We start from the raw sequence: 24,425 nt of genomic DNA on the forward strand, positions 1-24,425 counted from the left end.
GGCAACGCCGCAAACTTTTCCGGAAAGCTTTCACCCGCTTGTTATTTTGTTTCTTTACAAGATGACTAATCTTCCGATAATTAACTTATCGACCATCATTATCATTTTAACAATATGGAGCTCGAAGCTTTTTAGTTTTTCTGCTATAAAATTGATCAAATCAACTTTGGCGCAGTAGGTACACGAGAGAACGAGATAAGCGCGCCGCGACTTTCTCTACGGATACCGGATGATCGGTAGGATCCACGTATAGGTAGGTGGGCCTCCCGTGGAGAAGATGGCACCACATGTGGGTAAAAGCAGTCTCTTCAATCACACTCACACCTACAGGAGAGCGTCTGGATGTGTGAGACGGTTGCCCGCCGAGGATGCCGCGGTGGCCGAAGTGTGTACAACACCCTAGGAGTGCCGCGTCCGCCATCTTGTCTCTTGACATAGAGAGGTGCGGGTATACACTACACACATCGTCCGGTACGCAGCGACGAGTGCGAGTGAGAGAGACAGACAGCGTAGAGCGCGAGAGGCTCACGCTCGCGGTTCGTGCACATAGATCGTAGTCGGCGCGGAAGTTATTTCCTTCCCCCGCAACGTCGTTGCAAGTATATGTGCGTGCATGTGCGCGCGTGCACAGCCTCAATACAGAACGTGTGTAATAGCCAACCGAAATTTTCGGCTCCGTGAATAAGAGAAGAGAGTAGTACTGCAATCATCGTTCGCGAGACCGTTCATCTCTCGTACAATATCACTCTTGCTCGCCTGTACAGTTGCAAGTGTGCGTGCTGTGTGTGTACAAGGTGAGAGACACGAAGAAGATTATCTTTAGTTTGCGAGGATATACCCTTGCGGAGTACATACGATCGATGCGTGCGGCAACGAGCGCCATTTAAATCGCTCGTTTTTGCTATCTCTCTCTTTCTCTCTCTCCTCCCCTCCACCTTTCTCTCAGACGGATACTCATAACCTCAAAAAATACAGGCCGCTTCGCGAGAAAGAGAGAGAGATAGAGAGACGATAAGTGAGCCGCCGACGATTTCGTAATCCAGTTTGTGTCCTCGGACACGTGCTCTCGGACAGTGTTTCTCTCTCTGTCCTCTCTCTTTCTCCTCTCTCATCTCTTTCTCTATCGCTAGTGCTATCGTTGATTTTCACGGCGAAGGCAACTTGGGCGAGGGAAAAGAGGCAAAGAAGGTTAGACATTGGACTTGGCCGTTTAGAGGGCTTCACTCTCATCCGGTTAGCTCTCACTCGCTCTGTCTTTCTTTGCCGGGTTCGGTTTAATTGGATTTCCTCGTGTACGGTGATAAAAAGGCAGGTTGCTGGGGCGCCTGATCCACAGTCTTTAGTGCAATCGTGCAACCATCATCGTTGTCATTGACAGCAGTAGCAGCTTAGCTCTTTCTCTGCTGGACTCTGTCTTTTAACTCTTCGGGTGCGTGTGCGTGCGGCTGCTACTTGCAAGCAAAAGCGCGATAGAGAGAGAGAGAGAGAGAGAGAGAGAGAGAGAGAGAGAGAGAGAGAGAGAGAGAGAGAGAGAGAGAGAGAGAGAGAGAGAGAGAGAGAAAGAGAAAGAGAGAAAGAGAAGGAAAGAGTGAGTGAGAGAACATACGTACGGACCAATCGCACGCTATAGGCCAGCTTTGGCGAGAGCGAGAGAGAGAGCGAGTGGTGGGTTACCACACCCAACCGCGCCGGGAGCGCGCGCGCGCGCACTGAACTCGCGGAGTCCTCATCTCTCTCATTCTCTCTCTCACTCTCTCTCTTTCTCTCTCTCTCTCGCTGCGTGTATTTTTTCGACAGCAGCAGCCTGCCTACAGCACGGGCCAAGAAGTAGTAGCAGCAACGAAGCAACCTCGTCGTGGTTGCTCTCACTCGCTAGCAAGTGCATCGCGATAGTCGTCATCGCACGCGGTGATAATAGTCCGTGCTCGGGAGAGCGAGAGAGAGAAAGAGAAAGAGTGTGTACCGCTTGCCCGATGCCTAAGGAAGAGAGATATCTAACCACTGTGTAATTCGTATAGTAAGAAGAGTAGCAGCAGAAGATCGACATCGTCCTGGTGGCGAAGAAGTGGGGCAGCGGCAGTGAACTGTAAAGGACAAGTGTTAGCTCGAATGCTCGGGTGTTGCTGCTGCGAGCCGGCGCTGGTGGTTAGCAGTGCTGCTTGACTGGCTGGCTGCCGCCGCGGCGTGCCAGTAGTAGCACCAGGAGTCGGCGGCGCTGGCGCTTAGAGGCAATACGTTTGACGGAGGCGAGGGTGAGGGAGGCGGCGGCGGCGCCGAAGTCGAAGGTGGTAGTAGTGATTGTGGTGGTGTTGGTGGTGGAGGCAGGATCGGCAAAGGTGGTTGGCTGCTGCGGGAGCAGCCATGGCGTGCTGCCTCTCGGAGGAGGCTAAGGAGCAGAAACGCATCAACCAGGAGATTGAGCGCCAACTCCGCAGGGACAAGCGCGATGCTAGGCGGGAGCTTAAACTCTTACTGCTGGGTGAGTCTTTAGTTACACTTTTTTCTACCCCACCCCGTTGCTCTCTCGCAACCTGAAAAAACGAAGTCAGCGGGAGAAAGAGAGAGAGAGAGAGGGAGAGAGAGAGAGAGAGACAACAAAAGAATAGCGTCACGTGCTCACTCTCTTTCGGAGCGATGTGCTATCGGACGGAAGGGCAACGCTTGCAAGCACCACGACCTTTAGACCATTCGTTTGTTCTCTCAACGAATTTGACTGTAGCTTTTACTTTCGGTAGTCGTCGTCTCCGTCGATGTCGGCGCCTCTGTGTGTGTATGTGTGTATGTGTGTGTATGTGTATGCTGTGATGAAAACAACCGCCAGCGCACACGATAGCTATTAATAGCCAAAGTCGCGGACGCGGTTCTCTTCGTACAGTAGCAGCAGCAGCTTTCGCTCAGCTGCCCCCGCAGTAACGGCAACAGCAGTAGCTCGCGCGAACATCAACCTCAGCTGCTACTGCTGCAGCCCCCTCCGGCATGGAAGTAGTGTGTCGGTGTGTGTCAACGAGAGCAAGACAGTTTGTTTTGATTGACCGCACGCGTGTGTTGAGGAAGAATGGAATCAGGCGAGAAACGATGAACGCGCAGGTTAGGATTTTGACGTATATGTATAAATATATATATATATATATATACACACACGTGCGAGTGTTCACTTTCAACTCCTTGAGCTTATATATATATCTATATATATATAATTCATAACAGGACGCGCTCGCGCGAGTCCGGTATTTCCCGCGAATGAGTAAGCATCCTTGGCTTAGAAAATTGCACTGGCACCTACGCTTATAATTTACAATCGACCGAGCAGCAGACTTTATATATGCTTGTGCTTTTTCTTCCTTCGTTCGTTCGTTATCAAAAGCGGCGACGACGATCGGATTTCGTAACGGCGCCAAAAACTGGAAAATCACTTGGGCGATAAGCGAGCTTCCGTGCGAGCTTTTTTTTCGTTGTACACATGTTGGCTTATGTAAACAACCAATGCGCGTAATTTGATTCTTATTAAATGGATGAAACCTTAAATTGTTTAGGCATGCGACTTATTGGGTTAGCCGACCGCGATGTGTTATGTGATTCGAAGCTTTTTCTCTTCCTTCTTTTTCGAAGCGTGCACAATGATATTGAATTCTCTTACGCTTTAGGGCATTTCTATGCGCGTTTTTTTCTTGTTTTTTTTTTATATAATTCCAAGAAATATTAGTTGTAAAGTTCGACTGCGCGTTTACAGACAAGAAACTTGTAATTTTAATCTCTTGACACTGACACACTTCTTTCGTACGTTCTTTTTTTGCACTATCAGTCTCTTGAAGCTTGCGAAATATTTATGATTGTAATTGTATATCATTTTGCCGCTGGAATTAGACACGCATACACGTAGTTTCTATTGACATGTGGCTGCTAATTTACGCGTGACTCACTCGCCTCAGAATTTCTTTTCTTTTTTTTTCCCCTCTCACTCGCAAGCACACACGTATGCGGCATTTATTTTACAGCTTTTTGTTTGCACAATCATATCAACACGTTTATTGTAAGAGCAGTAGGGTCCCTAAAAATTATTGCACCATGTTAAATAGGATAATTCCAAGGGAGCCTGAAAAAAAATGTATTACCGGCAACGCTGAACTGCCTGTAATTTGTCACGAAGCAATAGAAAAGTACCAATTGTACGAGCTGCACGCGTGAATACGAAAAAATCGAATAATTAATCGATGGGCGGGAAACATTAAACGTTAGTTACGTAGATTCAATTGCCGTGCAACTTGACAAGCGCCACCAATTAAAAGACCTTTGCAGTTACTCGTTTGAAAGGAGGAAAATCATCTTTGTCATAGTGGCAATTTTAACATATCGCGCTGGCTCATCGCGTCAAGCCGAACGAACGGAGCCGTGGTGGTCGTCGATCAAAAAAGCAAACGTTGGGCTGCCGTTGGGAAGAGACAGAATTTCTCGAGTGCACTCTCTCAAACGTTATTCTTCCTCCTGTCGATTGTGTCAGCAGGTGTGTTTAGAGCGAGTCAGATAAGATGCGCGCGTTGTAATTGGCATTGGTTTGGGCTCGATTCCGCCGAATAACATTTCCATTATCGTGCGCTTCGCTCGATCGCAGCGAAATTCGCGAGGTCATACGTAAATATTATGAAATTCGAGGACATTAAACCACATAAAGCAGATACGCGACGATAACGGACGGAGCGAACTAAACAGACAACAGCTTTTCGATAGTAATGTTGTGATTAATCGACGCAATATACACTCTGAGACAATCAACTTATCGACGTAACATTGGACGTCGCGTTTCCTGCTTCACGGGTGTGCACCGACACCTGTCGCATAAAAATATTAAGAGAAACAGGCAGAGACAACGGTTTCCTCATCTCGAATTAGCCAATACGTAACTATTTCAAGTGATAAGGAAAAAAGTTAATCACGCTTACGCAGCCAGCAGCTCGTGATTCACCAGGCGCACACGTCGGCGGCTGTGCGACATCTCTTTCACTCGCAAACTCTCTTCTCATCCGCACGTGTTGAATTTTATCAAAATACGAAATAATGTACGCGCATCCGCAACTATATCTGAAAAGCTATTTCTTTTTCTTTTTTTTTCTTTTTCGAAGATAATGAGTGCGTGCGCGAGGAGGAGAACGATTTGCGTTTCAGAAAAAACGAAAGCTAACGTAGCCCAAGGGAGAAGGTAGTGCCTCGGACAGTGTTCGTGGAAGTGAGCGGCAAGGGGTTGGGGGGGGGGGGGCACGACAGAAGAGTACCGCCCGTGGCATACCTGCGTGCGAGCGAGGGGGTTTGTTCACCTTTGCGAGCGCGCATCGCGAACCGGGCGCGCGCTATCGGCCAGTTGCACTCACGGCGACGCGGAAAAGTCGGAGCCTCGCCGAGAGCGATAGGCTCGCGGAATTCGCTTGTTTACGATTGCGAGAATCCCGCGGCTCGCTCGCGACGCCGATATGCGTGCAATTGCGCGCGACTCGGGAATTCGTTCGGCGCTGCGAGTCGATGCATGCGGGGCAGAGCAGCCGCGGTCGGGTCCGCCCGGAGCTCCGCGCAGCGAATCCGGGAGAATTCGGGGCTGAGCTCGGCGCTAAGTAGGTTAAGTTCGCGCGAGTGGAGTAGCCGGTCGCTCACGACACTACGCAGCGCTCTCGGTATAGAGGCAGCGCAACCCTTTGCGCGCAAGCGTCGATCGATGCACCGCCGGCCGAATGATCGCTCCCGTTGGTCGCCCTGCCCACGCCCTTCGCAGCGCGCAACCACCTCTCTCCGCGCGCATTCCCCATCGGCTGAGCGTAGCCCGCGATTCAAGGTCACCGGCAGTAAAACGCCCCGCCGTCGGCGGACGTGCGCAATTGGGCCTCTCCGTCTTTCGGCGGGTCAGTGGACTCCCCCGGCCGACAATCGCGCGAGCGTGCCGATCAAGGAGCTCCCTCAGCCGTGCGCACAGAGAAAACAGCTCGCCTCCTCTTTTTTTTTCTCGCCTCTCGCACATGCGTGAATCGATAGGATATTATTGCGCGCAAGCGCCCACGCCTCCCACCCTCTCTCTCTCTCTCTCTCTCTCTCTCTCTCTCTCTCTCTCTCTCTCTTCCCTCTGCTCTTAGACAGACTGCCTGCGCGTCACTGTATGTGCTTTTCTTAAACGCTGCCGCGTATACGTTGAATCATCCTGCGCAGGATGAGCGAGGCGCGCTCTTGTTTTTTCGCTCCGTTCTACCGTTTTTAATTGACTAATTGTGGATTGCGCATCTTTTCACCTCGATCGAGATTTCTCCGCGCTAACATTGATCGTTGGACGGTATCCGCTCGCAAACGGCCTTATTGCTATTTCACCGAATGAACTTACGTCAATTCAATGATTTGTCGAAAGAAAGAATAATCATAAAAGATCTCGTTATCAAACAATAATGGAAGGTGAAAAAGTTATGAGCAGTCGGCATTGACTTTACAATGGAGCACCGCTAACAGCACGCGTGCATCGCACGTCGTGAAAAAGAACAGGCGCGCGGCAATTAATTAATGGAACCGAAAGCCCATGAAAGCGGAGGCAAAACAAAATAAAATTAATTTAAACTCGTTATCACCCCTGGTGATTAAACGTTCTACGTGATTTATTTACGCGGTGACGGCGACGACCATCACCACCACCATGCGACGACACGAAAATTCTCCGCGGGGTCAAGAACGCGTCGTCACGCGCACAGGGTTTCGGACTGTCAGAGGGTTAGGCTCAATCGTGGACTCTCGAGCGGATCTTTCGAGTTGTGCTTTGCCCGTGTTTCCGTGGTCGAGTAGTCATCCGACTGAGGTCGCATTTCCCAGCCCGATTCTGGTCGTACTCGGCGATTCCGCAGAGCGAATTCCCAGCAGACGCGAGCTGAACATTCCGCAGTAGCCGCTCGCGGCTAAAGCGAAATCGGCGAGGCTCGGCGGAAGCGAGCAAAGTTCGTAAGTGGAAAATGGTTTTGTTACACTGCGCAGGCACTGGCGAGTCCGGCAAGTCCACATTCATCAAACAGATGAGAATTATCCATGGCTCCGGATACTCGGACGAGGACAAGCGAGGCTTCATCAAGCTGGTCTACCAAAATATCTTCATGGCGATGCAATCGATGATCCGGGCGATGGAAATGCTCAAGATCCAGTACGCGGACTCGTCGAATATCGTAAGTGTGGGAAGCGCGAGGGCGAGCGAGCAGCGGCAAGCGAGTGCGACTGAGGAGGCTGCGTTTGCAGGAGAAAGCCGAACTCGTGAGGGCGATCGACTTCGAGACGGTGACGACGTTCGAGGAGCCCTACGTAAGCGCGATAAAGGATCTGTGGAAAGACACTGGCATCCAGGAGTGCTACGACCGCAGACGGGAATACCAGCTGACGGATTCTGCCAAATAGTAAGTCCATCCCGACTATTAGCGGCACGCGCGTACCGCAACCGCGGGGCAACCGGCGCCGCCTCAGTTTGGCGTCAGTAAGATTTGACAAGCGCGTTGCACTGCGCCACAACTGAGTCGGTCATCGCGATCGCCGTCGTAAGCAGGCGGAACGCACGCAGGCAGTGCGGCGGCGGCGGCGGCGGCGACGGCGGCGGCGGCGGCGCAGCAGTTTCACTACAAGCTGAGCATGTTCACAGTTACCTGATGGAAATAGACCGAGTCGCGTCGCCGAACTACCTCCCCACAGAGCAGGACATACTGCGCGTTAGAGTGCCCACCACGGGCATCATCGAGTACCCCTTCGACCTCGAAGAGATACGATTTAGGTAGCCAAATCGACAGATCGACGCACCCGTCGTCGATGCATGCCGTTTTTGCAGTCTTTTTTGCACGTCTCCGCTGTCTTCTCGCTAACCTGTCGCTCGCGCGCTCGCAGCATCGCGCGGGCGACCGTTCTCTTTGGCTTGGCAGGTTGCGCGTTCACTGCAAGATGCACCCTCCGAGCTCACTCCACTAACGCCTCCTTTTCTGTTCCGCATCCACGACGACTAACGCACACTCGTTCCTCTTTGCATGCGCATGCCTGAACATTGCCGATGGCTTGCTGGTTTTTGTGTTACAGCTACATTAGCGATCTCGACCGCATAGGAACTCCGGATTACCTTCCAACCGAGCAGGACATTCTGCGAGCTCGAGTTCCTACTACCGGCATTTTAGAGTATCCCTTCGATTTGGACGGTATCGTATTTAGGTATCTTGACCAACAAACGATATGGCACTTTGCTATTTACCAATCATATCCGCGTCTATGCAGATAACCATCGTGATTGCTCGCGCGATTGCAACAATCTCGCAATTTTCTCGCTCGGCTTGGCATTCATCAACGCTACGTGTCGCGTATGTTATTTTTCGATTTTGTTCTTTTCCATCTGCCGTTTACTGCCGTCAACTGTATTACATTCGAAAAGTCATTCGTAAAATTACTTTGCATCGCTCGACAAAAAGACATATGTATATATTTATATATTTTTTGAAGTGCCGTGTGCTTGCGCTTGAAGAAAGTGTCCTCCGAAGAAATAAACGGTTTAGGCGATAAAAGCTCAATTGCGATTGGATTCTTAGTAATGTATTTCAGTTTTTAAACTTTTTGTCAACCTTACTAACAACTTTCATGCATGACTTGTTTTCTTTTCCTAATATTTTATGTGGAATGCTGTCATTAACTTTTTGGTGAATGCCGTTTTAATTGGTTTCAATGTGAATTTATTACTAATCTTGTGACTTGACAACGATAAAAAAACTAATTTTGCTTATATTTTTGTGTCAGCTTACAGTAGTTAGTCGTTCTACAATCCAAAACTCACAATGAAGATGACGCTAATCGTTCAAAACTTATCTCTTATAGGATGGTCGACGTCGGTGGACAGAGATCCGAAAGAAGAAAATGGATTCATTGTTTCGAGAATGTAACTTCCATTATATTTTTAGTAGCACTAAGTGAATACGATCAAATTCTGTTTGAATCAGAAAACGAGGTAATCAGAAGTGATTGATTAACTATGTAAATACGCATGCATTCATTCGAACTATTGCCCATTGGTTTATTCATGTTCCTTCTTTTTGTCTTTTTCATGTTAGAATCGAATGGAAGAAAGTAAGGCGCTGTTCAAGACGATCATAACATATCCCTGGTTCCAGCACTCTTCGGTCATCTTGTTCTTGAATAAAAAAGATCTACTAGAGGAGAAAATTATGTATTCCCACTTGGTGGATTATTTTCCAGAGTACGATGGTAAGTTCCATACGCTCTATTGGTATACAATTCTAAAAAAGCTAACACTAAAGAAAAGGGTCACTGAGATAAAACCTTGATTCCTAAATCCTCAATTGGACTTACAAAGTTAGTGACGTGAGTTGATGATTGTATTAGGACCGAAACAGCAGCACGAGCCGGCTCGAGAATACATCCTAGCTGGATATCTCGCGTGCAATCCTGATCCCGATCGCATGTGCTATTCTCACTACACCGTGGCGACAGGTCTGTCAGTTGTGTCTCTCGTTAATGACACGTATCAAAAGTTGCTGTTTTCGTGTGTAATTATTAAGGCTAGTGCCAATGCTCGCCGATGTTCGGACGCACGTGTATTACTCGACAGGGGCTTCCACACTTGGACTTCCGTGCGTTTCACTTGTACCTATCTATCTCTGTATCTTTCGCTTACTTAATACGCTCAACGTGTTAGCTCGTGTAACCTTATTACTACCGCGACTATTGGATTAAATTCAACGTGGAGCTTCTCAACCTTGACCATGATTCGCGGGAAACGCCGCTGGCAGCTAACGCATTCTCTCTCTCTCTCTCTCTCTCTCTCTCTCTCTCTCTCTCTCTCTCTCTCTCTCTCTCTCTCTCTCTCACACACACACACACACACCCTCCCTCCCTCCCTCCCATCGTCGAGAACGCCGAAGATACTTTTCCGTTTGCTTCCGCGACGCGTGTAACGCGTTGTTGGCTCGACGACGTATACGTAGACGTGTATATTGGCTAGCAGTATAATGTTAGTTTTTGTGTGCGTGTTCCCAATCCCGTTGGGCTATTGAGATCATTGACGTAGGTAATTATTACGTGGGCTTTTGACGTAAATGTAACTGATTGAGTGACTATTATTGTGAGCATCGATTCACAGTAGAAAAATTCAGGGAATGGAAGAGTACCTCGACAGACACACATTGATAAAAGCTAGAAGTAGTATTGGCTGTAAGCTTGTCTGCGTTTCTCTTGTTGTTTCCTGAAATGTAGGACCCCAAAGAGATCCGACAGCAGCGAGAGAATTCATTCTGCGGATGTTCGTCGACCTGAATCCAGATAGCGAAAAGATTATCTATTCCCACTTTACATGCGCCACAGGTAAGTCAGTCATGTCTAGATGTGCGCCTGCTTTCTTGTCTGCGTTGATAACCCGCTTTTCCGCTTTCGTTCCCCTTGCTTTTTGAGCTTTTGCATGCCATTCGCGTCGGCTTACTCTTGCCTGTTCGTATCGCTTTTTCGAAGGGTCTTTTACATACCTACGGTAGATCGGTAGTCGAATAATTTCTGTTGGTTCTCCACTTACGCTCGAGGACACCGATTATGGAAATGCCTAATTTGCTCATTGTTTTGTTTGATTGACGTCTAACCGCACGCATGCAACCGCACTGGAAACATGGACCTTTAACAGACACGGAGAACATCAAACTCGTGTTCTGCGCCGTGAAAGATACGATAATGCAGAGCGCCCTCAAGGAGTTTAACTTGGCTTGAAGGCCGCAACCGGAAGAGAGAAGCAAACAAATCATTGTTTTTTTATTTTTATGACGGGAGTGTCGCGCGTGTTTTTTAGCGAGCGAATGCACAAACGGAACTGCTGCTACTTCTGCTCGTCTCTCTAGTGTACCACCGTTCATTTTATCTCTCGTTATGTACCGTCAGAGGCCCGCCTCTTTTAACTTATAAATGCTCATTCTCGACGACTCAAAAGGAATGATTATTTTATTAACCTTACACTGCGCTGATTCTGCTAATTATTCAATATACATTCGTTTCAGACTAGCCGACTCTCCTGTGTTATTATTCTTTATTTCTCTACCACCACGCTCGTTTTCGACATCCATGTTCTTTTTGACTTTGGTTTTTGTGAATGTCGCTCCTCTCTTTTTTTACCAGCATGCGCGATTTTTGTACTGTCTCTGTCTCTCTCTTTCTCTCTTTCTCTCTTTCTCTCTCTCTCTCTCTATCTCTCTATCTACCTATCTATCTATCTCGTTTTTTGAAAAAGAATCATTTTTGCATCAGCATGCGACACGCTTCTTTTCTTTGCCATTAACTAACAAAGGGTAAGTGTCTTAAATGGTCTTTAAGAAATCTGAGCTCGCTTCGATCAATCGTAACGTGCTCAATGAAATTTCGTAACGAACCATTAGCGAGCTCGGATTTGATGATATGCAGTCTACGCATCAATGAACTTGTAAAGCGACAAAATGAAAAATTGAGCCAATTGAAAAGTAGACTGCACGTCGCAACACATTTGACTAGTCAAACTGACTGAAACTAACATGAGCAATAATGTCTCTGCAGATACGGAAAATATCCGGTTCGTGTTCGCGGCAGTGAAGGACACGATTCTCCAGTCCAATCTCAAGGAGTACAATTTGGTGTAAAAAGGTGTGACCGCGCAAACCTCCTTGAGGACATCGCTTTAAAGGAAAACCAGAGAATATGCGCACACATGCACGCACGCACGCTCACACACACACACACACACACACACACACACACACACACACACACACACACACACACACACACACACACACACACACATACACACACACACACACACACACAAAATATACACTCACAAATCAGATTCAAGGGCTAGAGAGGAAGAATAAGAAAACAAAAGGAATGTCACTGGCTCGAGCACGGAGCCACACATTATATATATAAATATACCACAAAAGTGCGTCGAGAGAAGCCGAAGGCCGCGTCCGCAGTGGCGAAGAGAAGAGTCGTCGTCGCCGTCGCCACCGCGTCGGCACGGACATTCTCACCTCCCGACGAAGAAGGACAACGTCGCGCGTACGACGATTACATGCATCTAGGGACGACGATAAAAGACTCTTATTACCGATTGCGCGTCTGTGTGCACGTGCGTGCGATTATGTGGCTGTTGTGCCGTGTGTGCTTGCGTGAAAGTTTGACGAGCGCGGCCAAGCCACTGTTAATGCTGCCGCTGCGCTGTATTGGGTACGAGAGAGTGAGAACGAATGAGCGAGAATAAAGAGAGAGAAAGGTGAATTATATAAAATGCACGCGGCTCGAGCGCGCGCGTGAACGATTTTAAACGGTCTGGACGTTGAGTGTGCGCGCACGCTTGAAAGGCTTCGACAAAATGAAAAAGGAAAAAAGCTATATAATGAATATTAAAGGACAAGAAAAACAAATAAATAACACAAAAGACCAAATTATCTAAGGAATTTTTTCGTGCGCGCCACGCCTCGTGCGCGACGACGATATACACAATTTTTAGGTAGTTTTAAAGAAGCAGAGATTGAACGAACGAGGATTTTCTGAGAAGCTTGTGAGAGGCGAGAACGACATTTCCAACAAAAAAAATACAAGTAAAAAAAATACCTCGTCGATTATCTAGCGGCGATGATTGCGCACAAATAAAAACAGAAAAACAAAACCAAGTGGATCGCGTCCTATGCTCTGTACGATTAATACATGAGATATGATATATAAAATGAGAATGATATATAATATTAATAAAGTCAAAGATGGAGTTTGAGAGAATTTTGCAAAAAGAAACCAATCTTTCTGTCTTGGATTTAAGCCCAAACAACAAAAAAAAACATAAGGCAAATACAAGCAACGTATCTCTCTCATTGCGAAAAAAAATTATACCGATTTACTTTTCATACTTCATGCGTTGATGAATTTGTTACCTTTTTATATAGCTTAGCTTTATCGATCGAGCTCGGCTGACTGCGATGTCACTTGATTTTTATAAAAATATATATAAAGAGGAATAAACAACTTGATAGATGTTCAAGTAGAGAGGAGTCTATTAATTAAAGTCTATTGGGAGGGAAAAGATACATTAATTAAATGGCGAGAAAGAAAAACGGCATAGTGCAATGTGCCACGCGTCTGTCCAGTGTATGTCTCGGGTAGAGAAGTAAATGCGATGGAAAATCCCATAATATAATTAAGGTCGATGATAGTCGAAATATAAGTAGGCAAAAAAAATTTTAATGATAAATCAATGGATTTGACACATGAAACATGATAAAATAATTTCGTTTATCCTCTGACTCTTTGGAAACGATTACGAAAGAAAGAGTGAGAAAGTATGCGTGAGCGTATGTGCGTTCGAGCAATAGACGATGTGCGTAAAATATATGAAAAGATGAAGAAAAAGCTTTTTAATTGTGAATTAGATTTGCAGACACGAGTGAGAGCAATTCTAGTGCCATTTACTAGCGTGGTGGTTTTATTGCAGTCCTTTGTTAAGAGCGAAGAGCCAAAGTGTTTATTCTTTTGTGTTTTCATTTTTTAACTGTGCCAGAAACGACTAAGAGTTCTTTCTGCGTGTGACTCAAATTCACAATTCGTCGTATAAATATTGTTATATATAATATATTTAAAGAAAAAAATATCTAGAGTAGCGAGCATTGAGGTACGTCGGCACAAACAAGTGACTAAACGAATAAAAAAAAACAAAAAACAAATCATAGCGAGAGGGCAAAGAGATCTACGATTTGTTTTTAAACTGTTTACTTTTCCTTTTGGTTCATCTTAATTCGTACTAAGTAGCGTATTAGATCTCATTGAGAGCAACGTTTATCTTTTGTATACATTGATCGAGGCATTTATGTATTTGGACGATTGCACCCTACAAAAAAATATTTAACGTTTAGAAAGATTTTCAAATGTTTTAACAATCGTTGATGCTTTCAATGAAATCGATAACCATTGATAAAAAAAAGTTAATCTCTTGTCTTATCTTAAAAAAAGTGAAGTTTTGTGCTAGCTTGAGAAAAAAAATATAACTTGAGCGAAATCAAAAAAGTCGACGCCTCGTTGGCGTTTTCGATTCCACGCTCAGGAATAAAAGCAGTGATCTCGATTGTCCTTCGAGAGTAAAGATCTAGTCTTCTCCCCGAGGAAGGATTTCCTTTCAATTTCTTTTACATTTGATCGTCTAGAGCTGCAGATAAACATGATAACCTTTTCCTCATCACCTATAATTTTAATTTTAGAGTACAATATTTGTTCAATTGGAAGAAAGTGCAATTGATATCTAATATATAGTCAAGTAAGAGAAAGCTAATTTATAATAAGAAGATTTAGTTTGATATTAATTCCATTTAGCTTAATGTGTATTTTTCTTTATTGTTGTATTATAAAATGCTTTATTGCTTTAGTCGTTTTTCTAATTTATTCTTACTATATCAACGAAACGGAGTAAAAGTAAACTATTGAATTAAAAACATTTGTCATAGTTTTCCATTTGTACGATTTGGAAAAATATCTGTTTTATTTAATAACGTGTTTTATATTCTATTAGAAGTAATTTTGAATCAAGAATCTCTTTGAAACTATTTGAATTTCATTTAAAAGCATTTATCGGAACGAGTTTGTGTCTAATTAATAATCTCTGATCCACCAGCAACTGGTTATCATTTTTACCGGTAGCTCGAATTCATACACCAACGCTCTGTTGACAATGACTCGCGAATTCTCCTCGGCTCGTAAAAAAAAATTCTTCCCGCTAATATACTTCCCTCAGCGATAATCTAGCTTCTGTCTCGCCCCCTTGGCGCGCTCATTGTTAAGAAATAAAAAATGACGCCGCACTACATTCGAAAGTGCACTGTCTCATCAATCTCTCTGCCCGTTACAGCATTTACTTCGAAAAAGATATTGGGCGCGAGCTCCTCTGCCGATGATGGAAACGACGAAAAAAATTTTAATATAAACATAAATAACGATTAAGCTCCGTTCGTATTTTTTGCTCCTCCTGTTTCACTTGAATACAGAACTATGTATAATGAAAGAAAAAACATATTTCGTGACTGTGCGGGACGTACACAACAAAAAGAAAACAGCGCTCTCGACGTGTAAACTATATTGAAACGAAATGGCGATATAAAACGGATAGAATCTATTATAATATATCGCAAAGAGAAAAATAACTAAGAAAAAAAACAAGTTTGTTTTTTGCATCGCGTGTACGTATATGAGGACGATAAAAAAGAAAACCGCTCACTGCCTGCGCTCGCTCATTGCCGGCCAGCGCGTTATTCCTTGGATGTATGAGTGAACGCTAAACATATTTCCTCCCTTAAAAAAAAAAAAAAAAAACAAAACAAAAAACCAAAAAAAAACCGATATAATATATGAAATTTGCATGAGTGGCGCCTTTCGAAACTTTCAGATGAGCGTGTCTTTTTATCTTGGTTTCAAGCTTATAAGATAGTTAAATGAAAAAAGTTAATACGACTTTTATGCCGTATGCTAGGGCTCGAATTGAAAATCTGCAAAGAACAATCAACGCACACATTCCGCGGCCCAAGGATTTGAGAATGCACAACTAATCGTGTAAGATTTTTTCATACGCACCTACTACGTGATTTCTATGCCGATTTTCAAACGAAGCCAAGTGAGTTGTATCAATTTTTAAAAACAGCAACAAACGTAAAATGTTGAATGTTGTATTATTATTTTTTTTTCAAGTGAAGCTTTTTAAGAATAAAAAAAGAATTAAAACGATATTCCCCGCGATGGATACCGAAGATTTTTCTAACGAATTGCCATAAATAGCTTATCTATGTAATATTGTTTAGCTAGTGCATAGCCTGTACAGATTTAATGCGACTTATTTATCAGTGTAAATAACATTAATTTAAAAGAAACAAAACACCCCGATCGTTTATTCGAAAGTAACGAAAGCTTTGCGCTCGACGATCGACCCAAGTCACGCCAGCATATACACGATCCATCCTTTGATCACCCATACGTATGTTTCTAGCTCGCGCTTGCGATTGTTAATCAAAAATAAGAAAAAGATGTTACGGAAACAAAGCAGAATGCGAGAGCGAGTTGAAGCTATAACGTAGGCGTAACGTGGATCAACGTGGCGCACAGGCAATTTATTATCCAAATTCATCACGCGCGCGCCATCGAAAGCAAACACAATTATCGCTAATTACACATAACCGTAACATTATTTCGCGTGCAGACAAAGAAAACATAACTAACGTGTAAAAGAAAAAACCGCGAGAATATTAAAGTATGATAAGCTATCCCTTTGGTTTGTCGCCTCGCACGCGAGAGATGATTTGACGCGCTGACGAGGACGGATAAATAAAAGGAGTAGAGCAGAGAGGAAGATGAGGTGAGGGAACGCAGATGAAAATATGAGTTTATATCGAAGATTACAAAATATATAAATACAATTGAATATAAGTATAACATTAAGAGTAACAACAAATAATATTGAATAATAATTATAATACTGCTTGGTTTTTTCAGTGCGGACGAGTAACGAATGCTCGAGACTGACGATCGATGTTTTAAACAAAAAGTGGGGGAGGAAAAACAGATACATTTTTAAGGGCCGACACAGCACGGCTAACACGGGGAGAGAATGACGAGAGAGAGCACGAGTACGATGAGACTCTCTTTCCTTTCTGCGACGATCGATCGTCTTTCATTTTTGTCGTTGTTTCCTTTGTCGCACAAATTATATATGTAAATGTAATCGATGTACGAACGAGCGAGCGAGAGAGAAAGAGAGCGAGCGTTTGTTTTTTGATCTCTAAACAAAGTAAAGAGCTTTGCGCATTATGAATGCGCGCCAAAAAGTATTAGTTTGGATGGTGACGATAATCGGATACAGCAGGGAAAGAGAGGATCCGACCGGAATCGATGTGTGTGTATGCTTGAGTGTGAGAGCTTAGTGAAAGAGAAAATACAAACACCTCGCGCGTTGCAACAAAAATAAAACAAACGTTAAGGAGAATGTAAGCGAAATAAAAATGAAGAAAAATTACAACAATTTAATTAAGAACGTAACAATTGTGAAGGGCGAACGAGCGGATGGCCCGAAAAAAATAATCTCGTAGCTAAAACTTCATTTGTAAAATCGTTTCTCGACATAATTGAAGGAAAAATAAAGAGAAGTATACAGTTTCGCGAGGAAAACAAAAAAAAACACAAAGCGTAATGCGGTTGGGTATTCTTTCTGTGTGTAAAAAATGTAAACACCTACAAACAAAGCCCACGATGAAATCAATGTTTCTAACTTATTTATAATAAATAATATACATTAATGAGAAAATATTAAAAAAAACAACGTATTGTTCGTGTTGCCTGTCTTTCTTGAATCCATACACCTATTTTACATATAAATGCAAACAAGTCAATACTTTAATTGATATTTGTTATTACAATGCTTTTTCTGTTTGCTCTGAATATAACCAAGTTAGTTTCAGATTATTTAGATTCTTTTCATCGAGTAATATCATTCCATGAACGAAGATGACGTTTTCTTATTGTACTCTTAACATAAACTTGTCTAGTTCCACAAAATCAGAAGCAATTGTCAAAGTAAACGTTTGTAAAGTCGAGTTCGTACAACACGTAACATGTAAGCAGCATTTAAATTCTAAAATCATCGAATTGAACGCAAAAATTGTAGTTCTTGTGTGCAAGGCTTTGTTAATCAAACTTCATACTAGATTAACGGTATATAAACCCATTTATGGTCGAGTGATCTTCGGATTTTCACGTTTGCTGAGAATGATTCATGCAATCGCTTGATACGTACGATTGCACTCAGCTGTGGAAACAATAATAGCAATAATGTCTCAGGCATTATCAAATATACGTTATCGGGTTTTAGAAATACGTATATCTCCTAATTTCGAACGGTAGATTCTTGAACAGCATTGACTGTAATTTCTCGGATAAAATCCTACACGCGATGTTCTCCACGTGTAAAACGACAGATATACAGCAAGTGCGATGAATGAGTTGTAAAAGCACTCAGATTAGCGTGAAAGTTATGCGTCATAAATTTCAGCTTCGTCCGTGGATAGTAAAAGCGACTATTATATCCGACCATGCTCGGCAGTTTTCTACTTGGAACAATATTTTCTGCGCTCAGCTGTTTGCTACGAAGACCATGATTCCGTATTATTTTTACAGCGAGTCTGGATAATAAAGCGCCGTTAATCACAGGTGTTTGTTTTACGGGCGAGAAAGCTAAGCTAGTTGTCGTGTCTGCAAGAACACTGCAGAATGTAAGTTTGTCGATCGATCGACAACTGCAAGCAACAGCTACAACGACCGGCGTCAAAAAACAAAACAGGCTGACGTGTCAGCCCATCGAAGTTGCTCCCGAGAAGCAGCGGAAAAGGAAATCGAAATGTGGCGCGTAGGTCCTCGTGGCGTAGTCGCATGGGCGAGTCCTGGCGCACGCCACGTTTCCGCGCGGTCGGCGCGCGCGCGCAAGCGGCCGACGGTGTTGCGCGCGCGTACGGAGTTTCGATGGGCTACCGCGGCCGCGCGGCCGCCGTTCGCGCGGCGGTCTGGCGACAGTCAACTCCCGGAGGCCGGCAGGTACGCACGCGCGCCCGATGAGCTCCACCACTATGTCCGAGTTTCACAGCCAGGTCGTCAGCAGTCTGCACTATCTCGAGGAGGACGAAGCGAAGGACGAGTGAGTACGAACTGCGCGCTCTACCGCGGACCGTTCACCGGGAAGGCGAGACACAACGCCGCGCGAGGCTAGATGAGAGGGGAACGTCGGTCGGATCTTGGGCGACGCCGCGGCCGAGGACTACGGCTCCCGCTTCGCGCGCAGGAGCGCTGCCGCGAGGGCAATGCAGAGGCGTTCCGACGAACAGTGGCGGCACAGCGACGCGAGAGAGGCCTCCGATATCGATCGGTCCGCGCGAGCGACACTTGTTCGCCGTGTTCCCCGCGCCTTTCCGTCGACCCCGCCGGAAGATCAGCCTGTTCGTCGACTAGTCCAGGTGCACGCGGACTTGACCGCGCGGCGCGCGCCGCCCATCTCGTCTAGTTTCGTGCGACGACGCGCGGCAACGATGCCTTCGGCGAGGCACAGCGATCAACGCCGCGGAAGCGACTACGAGCTGGAGCCGCCTGGCGCACGATCGATCGGCCAATCCGACGGAACGATGCGACGAGGCCATCGGGCGTGGAAACGACGCCTAATTACACTGCCGACCCTAGCACTTCTCCGAGCGCCGCGAATCCGATTAGCCCGCGCTAGTCGTCAATTTTCCTCGGGTCGCACTCGCTGCTCGCGCACCTCACGACGCGCTCGAGCTGTCGTTTGCAGGGCCATTCCGATACGCGAGCCCCGAGCACAGGTTAGACTCCCGTCGGGAGGGCAGCGCCTCGTTGTGGTTACGCGAGCGTAGCTTCGTTGCCGCGGCGATCGCGTTGGAATATAAATGGGCATCCGCGTCGCGAGCAAATTGAAGCGAGAGAAGCGCGCAGATGCCGCAACGGCGCGCAGCGAGCCCAGGACACGATCGATGAGTCGGCCTCTCGTCTCGCTTTTCCCGCGAGGCGCGCAAATCCTTGTGACTGTATTCTCGCACCTCCGTCGCGCTCGGCTCTCCGATCCGCAACTGTTGCCGACGGCGGGATTCGATCGAGTTTCATTGGCAACTATTATCGCTGTCGCTTCGCTGACTCATTGTTTCCGTCGCGAGATAGCTGCTTCTTCTCGTTTTGACCCCCCCCCCCTCGCCTTTACGGATTATTCGCCCGGGTTATGGAAGCGCGCGCGCGCGCACTGGTTCTCACCGGGATCACCCTGGTCAGAGGACAAGACGACGCGCAAACCACGATCGCACAGCCCACGGCAGCGAAGAGAACGGGGCGCGAGCGACGATGCTGCGCGCGTCAAACGTATCGATCGCCCACGTGCGCGTTAAAAGGCCGACGAGCTTGTATGTCGCGTCGCGCGGCGGCGGGGAGTTTTGAAAATTGCACTCGGCGCCAGCAACCCTCCCTCGAGAGCGGCTCTTGTGGCTTTTAATTGGTCGGCCGAGAGTGCACTTGCGCCGCTCTCCCGGACGGCTTCGTCGAAAGGAGCAACCTCGCGATCTCACGATTAGCCCGTTAATCAAGCACCACGGCCCCGCTCCTCGTATCGCGCCCTCGTCATTTGCCGGCCAACGGCATTTGATTTCGACGCCTAGTACGCGCCAAAGTCCGTAAGAAACGCCGCGACGGCGTGAATGGAATCTCATAACGGGGGGCTCCACGCGCCACCCAAATAATCGCCGTGATCAGCCGGCAGTCGTGCCCCTCGAAAGTCGCGCGCGAAACCGACAGAGAGACGAGAAGACGGCCGCGCGAGGGAAAGGGAACGAGGCAGTGGTGGGATTCCGAATGCCGAGGTACGAAACGCAATTCTCTCTCTCGCTCTCTCTTTCTCCGTCGCTCTCTATGCCGAGTCTTGGCTCACGCCACTCGTCGCTCGACTCGCGCGCGCGCTGCAGTGCGTGCGACAGTTGCGCTGCACCGGTGTATCTGCGTCGACCGCGGCCGGGATGCCGACCTGCACGTGTGCAATCGCCGAGCGGCGTGCCGAGTACGAGGAGAATCACGTGTGCGAGCTGAAGCCCCCGCTCGAGCCAGGCTCGGCTGCGCGCGACGGCGCCGACGTCGCCGACGCCGACGAGGACACCGACGTCGAGATCCGCGACACCGCCGTCAGGTAAAGTTGCACGCGAGGCCTCGCGCGCTGGCAATAACGCGCGTTCCCACCGGTCACGCAGCCATTGCGCGCGCTCTTTATTCTCGAGGGCGATGCCTTCTCCTTGCTCGCTCGTGCCGTTTTCTCGAAACGCGGAATACCAATGGTTTCGTCGAGGCCGTACGCTCGTACTCGAGCCCGATCGCGCGGTTGCCCGTTCTGCTTTTTACGCTCGGCGTTGCAGACGTCACGTCGTGCCAGACTCATCGATATTATTGACAAAGCCGTTGCGACGAGTTGCTGGACTCCGTGGAAGCTCGAGCGCCTAGTTAAGCGACAGCTGTATAGCCTCGCGTCGCAGGGCAGCTGCGCCTCGAGAACCTTCCAGGCGCATCCGACGCCGCGACAACAATCGCGCCGGAATCCCTGTTCTCCGCAACCAGTTTCGACGCTCTCGGCTGAGACGTATTATTCCTCCCCCCCTCGGCCCTTCGCCCATCTATTCTCGCGGGGAACTGGTTTCGTCGGCGAGGGTCGTCGTTGTCAAAGAGACGAATTGAAAAACTGTCGTCAGGTATACGGATGGCTCGGTGCGACTGCGTAACTCCAACATCGAGCTCATGGACCAGGACATTCTGTATCACTTGGCACTGGGCAGCGGATCCCATGACCTTGTCGAGATGTTCGGAGACCTCAAGGTAAATACTACGCGTGTTTGTACACGCGCGCGTGATAACGACATCGAGAGCTCGTAAAAAGTCCATTGCATTGAGCAACGGATAGATTTGCGTCACGCTTTATTTTCTTTTCTTTTTGTTTGTTTTTATTGCGCTCTCGCGTCTCTCGGCCGCTGCGAGTTGAGCAACTCTAATCGCGGAAGCTTTATTGGACTACCAAGCTTCGAGCGTGCTTTTTTAACTTTCCGTTTTGGGAAACGAATCTTCCGGGAAACTGAGCGCGCTATTGAATTCCGAACCGACGAAGAGTCTATTGTTTGGATTGCGATTGGAAGAGTCCGATTTTCTATCTCGCTCTCTGGGCGCTTGGATATTTTCGTTGTCGTCAAGCCCCAATCCGAATTTCGTCGTCGAGAGGAATACGACGTTTTCTTGATACTCGTCGGTCGTCAAACTTGAGCCAGAAGTGCGATGTAAATGTGAGTTTGATACCGAACTACAAGGCCAAATGCAACCAAGTCCAATCTAGCGATCTCGCGCGCGACGGAAAGTGGATACGATAGGAGCGGTAAGCCGCGACGCGTCCTCGAAAGGACGACAGCCAACAACGATATTACATGGTCGCGCTGGCTGGTCAGTTCGTGTGCATGGGCGGCACGCCGAAGCGCATGGAGCAGTTCGCCTTCTACATCATGGAGGAGATAGGCCACAAGCTGCCCGCCGGCACCACCCTGCTGGACATCAGCCAGTACTCGTACCGCTACTCCATGTACAAGGTCGGGCCCGTGCTCTGCGTCAGCGTGAGTATCCGCACGGCCATCGAGGCGAGCGAGGCGGGCGAGACTCGGCGCGCCACTCTATCGCTCGGCGTCCCTTTGCAGCACGGCATGGGCATCCCGTCGATCGGCATCCTCCTGCACGAGGTGATCAAGCTGATGTACCACTCCAAGGTAAAGAACCCGGTGTTCTTCAGGATCGGCACCTGCGGCGGCGTCGGCGTCGAGGGCGGCACCGTGGTCATATCCGAGGAGGCGGTCGACGACATGCTCAATCCGTACTACGAGCAGGTGAGCCGAACCGGGCCGAGCGCGGCGATCGCCCACTAATCGACGGCCGATGGCGTGCCCGCGCAGCATATCCTCGGCGAGAAGGTCTGCCGGCCGACCAAGCTGGACAAGCAGCTCGTGCGCGAGCTGCAGGCGCTGGCGCACGCCGACGACCCGTACGACACCGTGACCGGCCGGACCATGTGCACGTCCGACTTCTACGAGGGCCAGGGCCGGCTGGATGGCGCCTTCTGCGACTTCAGCGAGTGCGAGAAGAACGCCTACCTGGCCCAGCTGCAGGCGGCCGGCGTCGTCAACATCGAGATGGAGTCCACGGTCTTCGCCGCGCTCACCCACCACGCCGGCATCAAGGCCGCCATCGTGTGCGTGGCGCTGCTCGACCGATTCAAGGGCGACCAGGTCAGCCCCGACTCCGCCCCGACGACCCCGACGACCCCGACAAGTAAACGCGCCGCTGCTTGCTCTGTGTAGGTGTGCGCGCCGAAGGAGGTGCTGCACGAGTGGCAGATGCGCCCGCAGATACTGGTCTCCCGCTACATCCGACGCCGCCTGCAGCGCAAGGGCCAGCTGCACCTGAGCGAGAGCCACGGCTCGATGTGCGTCAAGAGCCCGCGGCGCTTCAAGCTCGTCCAGCAGGAGTCGGAGAACTACGAGTAGAGCCCCGAGCGCGGCTCGCCGAGGCGCGGCTCCGCTTGCTCCGCTTGCTCCGCTTTCCGTTCCCGCTGCCCTCGCCGTCGCCCCGAGCGGTTCGCTGGCCGCGCTTTGGCTCGGCTCGCCGTCTGCTAGAGGTCGGAGCGCCAAGATCAATAGCAGGCCGCGCTCGCCGCTCCTCGGCGATCGAACGGGCATCTTATTGTTAAAGCGGCGCGAAGCGCTCCGAGCCGGGCTGGGCACGGTCGAGCGCGGGGCTGCTACGACCGGCCCGATCGTGCCCGGCTCCGACTCCGCGCCGCGGTATCTTGTCTCGGCGGCTTTTCCTCTCGTCCCGATCGTCGCGGCGAAGCCGCCCCCGTTCGATTTCGGTTGACGTTACTTGGCGCAAGCGGCACCGAGACGACAAGTCACTCGAGCGTACGCTCGGTCGCTTCGGACACCGCTCTTCTCTCGTACAGATATATCCTCGCCGAGAAATTCGAACGATCACGGCCGATTGCGGCCGAACCTCCCGGCGCCGCTCGTTTGCTTTGCCCCGCGTCTCTCGTGCCGACGTCGCGAGCGCTAGATAACGGTGTATCGAAATATGTACAAATCACGCATTTTACCTAAGCACAACATGCATTCTTTTTATACGTTATATATATATATGTGTCTTTCCGGAAATTCCAGGACGCTATTTTTCAACGGCATATCAAAATCTCGAAATTCTAATGGCACTGCAACTGATCTTCTAAAATCGAATCAAGTCGCAATGGAGCGTAGCTTAGCACAAGTTTACAAGTAAATTGTGTTCGTACAAGCGGCGTGTGCGCCGAGGCACGACGCATTCGACGCGTTTTTTCGTTGATTCATGATTCGAGGGACAACGGGTTCACACTTACAACAAGAATGCCAAGTGCAGCAATACAGTTCTTAGAAAAATAAAGAAACAAATGTAACAAACTTTATCACTTTTGAAAGCTATATTATAAATGTTACGTATTAAAGGCTGTTTCGAATATATTATACATTTACCGTTACAAGCGATTGAAGTTGGAAAACTTTGTTAAAACCGAGCAGTTTTAAAATATAAACGAGACGCCGAAAATATTGTAAATCGAGTAGTAGAAAAAAGCATTGTTGATTAAGAGTGTACTTAATTCATTATCGAATAAGGTGTATCTTCGGTGTTACGGTGATCAAACGTAGCGAAAAAGATAAGCAAAAATGTCGCGGAACTACGACAGTCGTTGATCCACGAAAAAAAAAAAAAAAAAAAAAAAAAAAATAACGTAATCGGTTTTTTGCACAAGCGAG

The 24,425-nt window shown here is 47.8% G+C and overlaps 2 protein-coding genes across 8 annotated transcripts; both read left to right on the forward strand.

Annotated features, from left to right (window-relative positions):
* The first annotated feature begins 430 nt into the window (after window positions 1–430).
* Window positions 431–11,843, forward strand: LOC131664361 (guanine nucleotide-binding protein G(q) subunit alpha). Of its 6 annotated transcripts, none has more exons than XM_058935396.1 (9): window positions 432–794; window positions 2,019–2,479; window positions 6,991–7,175; window positions 7,246–7,400; window positions 7,640–7,768; window positions 8,848–8,977; window positions 9,081–9,234; window positions 10,243–10,350; window positions 11,557–11,843. In XM_058935396.1, exons 2-9 carry the CDS (start codon window positions 2,362–2,364, stop codon window positions 11,637–11,639), a joined length of 1,062 nt encoding a protein of 353 aa, XP_058791379.1. In that variant the 5' UTR covers window positions 432–794; window positions 2,019–2,361; the 3' UTR covers window positions 11,640–11,843. The 6 variants fall into 6 exon arrangements, with proteins under 6 accessions (XP_058791375.1, XP_058791379.1, XP_058791374.1 ...); XM_058935394.1 differs by lacking the exon at window positions 7,640–7,768 and adding an exon at window positions 8,065–8,193 and having other exon boundaries at window positions 434–794; XM_058935395.1 differs by lacking the exons at window positions 10,243–10,350; window positions 11,557–11,843 and adding exons at window positions 9,373–9,480; window positions 10,661–10,952 and having other exon boundaries at window positions 434–794.
* Window positions 11,844–18,580: 6,737 nt separating this feature from the next.
* On the forward strand, window positions 18,581–24,399 carry LOC131664331 (uridine phosphorylase 1-like). Of its 2 annotated transcripts, none has more exons than XM_058935334.1 (6): window positions 18,581–18,712; window positions 21,303–21,426; window positions 22,044–22,205; window positions 22,287–22,472; window positions 22,539–22,871; window positions 22,944–24,399. In XM_058935334.1, exons 1-6 carry the CDS (start codon window positions 18,630–18,632, stop codon window positions 23,127–23,129), a joined length of 1,074 nt encoding a protein of 357 aa, XP_058791317.1. In that variant the 5' UTR covers window positions 18,581–18,629; the 3' UTR covers window positions 23,130–24,399. The 2 variants fall into 2 exon arrangements, with proteins under 2 accessions (XP_058791317.1, XP_058791316.1); XM_058935333.1 differs by lacking the exon at window positions 18,581–18,712 and adding an exon at window positions 19,829–20,749.
* The last annotated feature ends 26 nt before the right edge of the window (window positions 24,400–24,425 follow it).

The sequence above is a fragment of the Phymastichus coffea genome, unplaced genomic scaffold, assembly GCF_024137745.1.
Source record: "Phymastichus coffea isolate CEN01 unplaced genomic scaffold, Cenicafe_Pcof_1.1 PCOF00043, whole genome shotgun sequence".
Lineage (NCBI taxonomy): Eukaryota > Metazoa > Arthropoda > Insecta > Hymenoptera > Eulophidae > Phymastichus > Phymastichus coffea.